This window comes from Bos taurus, chromosome 2, assembly GCF_002263795.3.
Source record: "Bos taurus isolate L1 Dominette 01449 registration number 42190680 breed Hereford chromosome 2, ARS-UCD2.0, whole genome shotgun sequence".
Taxonomy (NCBI): Eukaryota; Metazoa; Chordata; class Mammalia; order Artiodactyla; family Bovidae; genus Bos; species Bos taurus.
Window position 1 is genome coordinate 26,612,478 of NC_037329.1, and position 6,245 is coordinate 26,618,722.

The 6,245-nt window shown below is 36.0% G+C and overlaps 1 protein-coding gene across 2 annotated transcripts; it reads right to left on the reverse strand.

Annotated features, from left to right (window-relative positions):
• Window positions 1-763: 763 nt before the first annotated feature.
• Window positions 764-6,245, reverse strand: PHOSPHO2 (phosphatase, orphan 2). 2 transcript variants are annotated; one of them, XM_024999939.2, is made up of 4 exons: window positions 6,159-6,245; window positions 5,504-5,537; window positions 4,295-4,465; window positions 764-1,526 (listed from the first exon to the last, which is right to left on the reverse strand). In XM_024999939.2, exon 4 carries the CDS (start codon window positions 1,498-1,500, stop codon window positions 775-777), a length of 726 nt encoding a protein of 241 aa, XP_024855707.1. In that variant the 5' UTR covers window positions 1,501-1,526; window positions 4,295-4,465; window positions 5,504-5,537; window positions 6,159-6,245; the 3' UTR covers window positions 764-774. The 2 variants fall into 2 exon arrangements, with proteins under 2 accessions (XP_024855707.1, NP_001039430.1); NM_001045965.2 differs by having other exon boundaries at window positions 6,041-6,245.

Below are 6,245 nucleotides of genomic sequence, written 5' to 3' on the forward strand. Positions count from 1 at the left end.
TGGGATTTGCAGTTATCTCCTACACCCAAAGCATCTTACTTATCATTTATCAATTGTGTGAATTTCCCTTGTTCATTTGTATTCCAAATATATGAAGTTAAAGTTAAAAAAAAAAATATTTGAAGAACATTCATATGTATTTCATTTCAAAAGGAAATTGTGAAATTGATCTGGGGCAAGATACTGAATTCTTATCTCTAAAATGAATTGATTTGGAACTAGTGAATTCTTATGTGAATTAAGAATTAGGTTATATTTTTAAGATCTGTAACTGCTAAGATATGCTTTGGAAATAAATACCTAAGTGAAACTCAGACTATTCTCTCTGGGAATAAATTTAAGAATACAATCTATCTATTAACCATCTTTGGTAGAAACCACTAGCTGCACTTACCTCAATTTTGTACTCCATTTTCCCCCAATTTTTCCTAGGCATATGACCATCTTGAATAAAAGCTACATTTTTCATCCTTCCTTGTAGTTAGGTATTGTAAGTTTTGGCCAATGAAATTTAAATGAGGTTGCAACTTTCTCTCTCACTATCCTCCTTGCTGGCCAGAATGTTGATGTGACAGATGGAGTTTGAACAGCAATCTTGGATCATGAGTTGGAAGCCAAGTGCTGAGGTTGGTAGAGCAAACAGACTTTGAGATACTAAATTCTGAAATTCTTTTAAGTGAGAGGAAAAACTTCTTCTCTTTTTTTAAAGCCTTATTTGGAGTTTTATGCTGCTGTATCTAATCTTAACTGATACACATTTCAATTGTTGGCTAATTATTCCTTTATTAGAAATTGTAAATAAGAAATTATTTCAACACCTGAAGACCAAGATACAACAGAAGATTCCATAGGCTCAAGGTTTTGACACATCCTATAAAGAGTTTTCTGTAAAGCATATCCCTTCCGTGGCATGGCAATATCGTTCTTCTTTAAAAAAGTTACTGGACAGACATCATTTCCTCCGTCACCTATATAAACAATTCGTGTATAATTCACTCCTTGTTGTAACTGCTCACCTACAAATTCTACCAAAACTACATTTTTGCAAAGATTTTGGGGGCACCGAGTGCAAGAATGAGTGTGATGTTTTTCCACAGTGAGATGACCATTGCTATCAAATGCTGCTGGATTTGTAAACACTTTATCAAACACATCATGAAAATTGGTAGCTTCTAAAACCCAATCTATGAAGACTGAATTTGAATCTGAAATAATGATGCAGTCAAATTTATTCTTGTTCTTTCTTATAAAGTTTAAAAGTTCCACCATCCCTGGAGTGAAAGGCATTGATATCATTGCTCTCTTCATTTCATCTTCTCTTACACCTTCATCTCCCAAATACTTAAAGACTCTGCCCATAAATTCTGTCCAAAATCCCTTTTTGTAAGAATCTTTCAGTTCAAGGGGAAGCTTTTTCTCTGGAGCACATTGTACAATCCAGGTGTCACTATTATCATCTATGATTGTATTGTCAAAGTCAAAAACCAACAAAATTTTCATGGTTCCAGAAACAGATTTGGGTTACCCTGGAAAAGAAGAAATATTATTTCCTAAACATATGTTGTTTTATGTATCTAGCTATGAGATGAAGTGTGAGAGTATTAGTGACTCAGTCGTGTATGACTCTTTGCAACTTCATGGACTGTAGCCCGCCAGGCTCCTCTGTCCATGGAATTCTCCAGGCAAGAACCCTGGAGTGGGTAGCCATGCCCTCCTCCAGGGGATCTTCCCGCCTGGGATGGAACCTGGGTCTCTCACTTTGCAGGCAGATTCCTTACCATCTGAGCCACCAAGGAAGCCCAACCTAGCTATAGTTACCTATTTAACAACTCTTGATCTGCTAAAAAACAAAGGATGAATATAAACAAATTAAAAAGACCAAGCACTGTTAAGACCCACTATTTAAGCACTTTTTCCTAAGAAACAAAGTTTATATCTGAGTATGTTAAATGAATGGAAAACAGAATATCTAAAAAGGATATTCATATTATTGTGTTCCTGAGGAAGTGATTCTTTGAGCACTCAGAACTAAACTATAGAGCAATTCAATGAGAGAAGAAATTAAACAATTATTCCCTTAAAGTTTAATTCAGAAAAGTTGTAAAATTAGACAAGAAAAATGTAGGCCAATCATTCTTATTGTCTTTAAATTATCGATCACAAACTTATTAGTTTAAAATATTTACAGTAATCTTCATACTAAATAATAGGTCATGTACAATACAGATTCTCTGTGAACTAACCAAAATTCTGACCACATTTAACATAATGTGAAATCTTATAAACCTTAAATAAATTTTCTAAAAAGGTTTTTAGCTTTAAATCATTGCCAATGTTAATCAAATGGTTGCTTGATGCTGTACGTGAAATTCTCAAATTACGTGAACTGGAAGTGGATTAAATTCTCCCAGACTAGAAATAACATGTGTTAACAAAACCACATTTATTTATATTTCCTCTAGATAGTTTAACTCTGGAGTGCCAAATAATCTGGATATACATGAGCAATCACACTGCTTTTGATATGACAATTACTCAAGTCTCTGTTTTCATTAAAAGATAATGAAGATCATTAGCTGTAAATTTCAAGATAAAAGGAAAGAATAAACTGGTCATAGATGGTATGAATGAATACCATCATGTAAAAAAGGTAATTATACAGAATTCTCAGGAAAAGCTGCAATTAATGTCTGTAAACAAAAAAAAAATTTTTTTCTAAAGAGTAACTGATATTTTTTGAGCTATCTGGACTAAGACATTGGACTAAAAACCTCACAATTTCATCATCTCATTTAACTGTCAGAAGCTCATTTAGTAGGAATTATTATCTTCATCTTAAAGATATGTAAGGGCTTCCCTGGTGGCTCAAAGACAGTAAAGAATCAGCCTGCAATGTGGGAGACCTGGGTTCGATTCCTGGGTTGAGAAGAACCACTCCTGGAGGAGGGCATGGCAACGCACACCAGTATTCTTGCCTCGAGAATCCCCATGGACAGAAGAGCCTGGTGGGCTACAGTCGATGGGGTTACAAAGAGTCAGACGTGACTGAGCTTCTAAGCACACCAAAAGATATGTAAACAGGAGCTCAAGTATTAAGTTGGTTAAGTATTAGTTAAATGGCAGAGCTAGAATTTGGATTCAAGTTTGCCTGATTCCAAAGTTCATGCTTTAGTAACACACTCTAGTGCCTAAGAAATAGAATAAAGACTATCAATCAGTTTAAAAATAAAATACTAGGTAAGCCAATTTGATGAAAAGATGTTAAATATAAAAACACTGATTAATTTCAATGTACACACTAACCATGATATTGTATCTGATCTACTTTACAACCTTTATGAGGTTTTAGTAAGAAGTTTCAAAATGAAAAATGAAGAAACTCATCAAAAAGAAAAAAGAAGAGATCAATTAAAAATAGAAAACATGATATTTATCTACATGTGAGTGAAGTAAAGTTGCTCAGTTGTGTCTGACTCTTTGCAACCCCATGGGCTGTAGCCTGCCAGGCTCCTCAGGCCAAGGGATTTTCCAGGCAAGAATACTGGACTGGTTTGCCATTTCCTTCTCCAGGGGATCTTCCCAACCCAGGGATCAAACCCTGGTCTCCCACACTGCAGGCACATTCTTTACCATCTGAGCCACACATAATCATATCTATATGTTTTCTCTGGTTTATAATGATAGATATCCAGTAGTTGAAACTGAGACTAGAGCTCATGACTCATACACAAGTAAGCATTTTTGGTCACTCAATTTAGAATATCTGGAGAATAACTAACCTAGAGGTTGTATCTCCTGGTGTATGCCTTTAGATGGCATAAAATATTCTGATAGTCTGGATCCTTGAATCTCTAAATGTCTATCCAGGGGTCTCTGATTGGCTTTCAGAGATTTAAGTGCAGAATTCACTTTCCCTAGAAACAACATAATAAATAACAATAAAGCACAGTTGACAATCCCATTAGAACTGCACCTAATCACATTTTAAATTAAAATGCTTTTTAGGCATTCTGAATTTATACATAATTTAAAAAATTTTTGCAAATGTAACTCACCGTGGGTTGAAAAGTGTTTCAAGCCTAGATTTAATCAGCCACAAGTTACTAAAATCCCTGCAATATTAACCTCCAAGTAAGATGTATCATAAACCTGAAGTTAACAAAGTTCCAACTGTGTTAACTCAGTTTCACTGCTATTAATTTTTATCAACGGTACTTTTCCTAATTTCAGATCTTTTTCTATTAGTTTTCTTCCCCACCACTCAACACAAACCTTTTTTTAAAAAAATACTTACCCAATTTAGTATTTCCAAGACAATCTTCCTTCAGCATACAGCTTAGGTTAAATAGTCATGACTATCTTCAGCTTTAAACACCAGCCAGTTTCTAACCAACATTACTCCTACGCTACATGCAGGGGGAAAAGTCTTCTGGTTTGGAGCAAAGGAATGAAGACTTCTTAAATTCTAAAATAAAAGTATTTAAGACATTTTAAAATTTATGTTTTCTAATATGCTTTCTTTTACATCAGAAAATTACCCACTGGCAATGGGAGAAATAAAATTTTGTTTAAACAAAAAGTTTAAATACAAAACAGGGAATATTATGTGAATATAAGTTCCAATAATGAAAACTAGAAACTACATACAAGAATAGGAAACTGCTTAAATAAGACGTGCACATGATAGTCACATAACAGAACATTTATTTCAGTAGGAAAAGGTTAAGATGTTCAAATTAAGTCACAAAAGAGTCTTTACAGTATAATCTCATTTTTGTTTTTAAAAAAGAAATATCTGTATACAGTGGTAGCATCAACTGCAGTTTCTACACTTGTTTTGTAATAAGGTGTCTGCCCCCCCCCACCCCCCGGAATAATTTAAGCTCTGTTTCAAAGTGCAAATGCTACCTTCTTAATTTCACAACAAAGGGGAAAAAAAAGGAGTGGAGGTCATAGGGGGTAAATAATTTTAGATACACTTGGCTGTAAAGATCCATGGACCAGTTAGAACCAAGTGCTATTAAGTCAAATCATAACTGAACATTATGCCAAACTGGCAAATTACTGACACCAAATCTTGTAAGATTCAATACTTTTTGTAACCAATTTAGTTAAAATTCCACAGAATTTTGTTGAGAGGTAATCTCCTTGGGTCTCTAGTGGTTCTGCATATCTTGTAAGCAAGGTACTCACTGCCCTTTGCTCTGGACTGTTGTCTCAAAAATGTTATGTAGAGCGAACAGTTTTGAAAGGCATGCATCCTATGGCAACTGGGGCAAAATTACTGATATTCTGGCTACTGCTGTAATTCATCACCTATCCAGGGGGCTGCATCTTCTACAAAACTGTGGCAGGCTAAGTTTTTAGCATGCAAGCAGAGTAAAATCTCTCTCTTGCCAGTTTCTGACTTTTTTAAAACTATGCTTCCAAAAACCCACCAATGTTATATGTGCAAAACTATATTTCTGTCAACAAGTATTTTTATTAATCCTTTCATACTTACCAGCATTATTACGATGGATCATCTGATAGAAAACCTGATGAAAAATAGTAGAACTATGTGTTAGAACTTCAGTGACTAAAAATCTTACCTCCCTTACCAAATTGAGCAGCTCCAATTTGATGCCTAATGTGTATGTGTCCTAACCAGCTAGCTTGTAATCATTTGTACCTCGATTTGTTAGGAAAGGATCTTTTGAAATCAAGTCTGTATCCACTCTTAACAGTTTCTGTATCCTTAGAGGTCTGACTAGTCCTCCAAATACATTCAATTTAGTATACTGTATTTCCCGAGCGATTAAAGATTTCTTAAAGGTCCTAACATGAATATTTCAATCCAAGTTTTAACATTCCGATTAAAAAAAGCAATTACGCCCCATCTAGCCCGGACCATGCCTTAGAAACCAAAGTATTTAAAAATAGATTTTCTGTCAATTAATTCTTGAGTATCCACAGTTAATGGAGCGGGGCTTTGCCCTTACTCCCGTGAGAAGATCCGGGGGCCACACATGTCAAGCCCAGGCCTCGTTCTCCCACACACCTGCCCGGTACATCCCGAAAACGGGCTGGAACCTAGTTTGGTGTCGTTTCCCGCGGGGTAGGATGACGATGGGAGCACCAGGCCGAGCGCGGCCGGGTCCCTAGGACTCCTCACTGACCCAGGCCAGGGATCCGCAGCCATACTAGACTCGGCGCCGCTCCCGCGTACTCTGTCCTCCTGCCTCGTCCGGGTGCCTGAAAAAGAG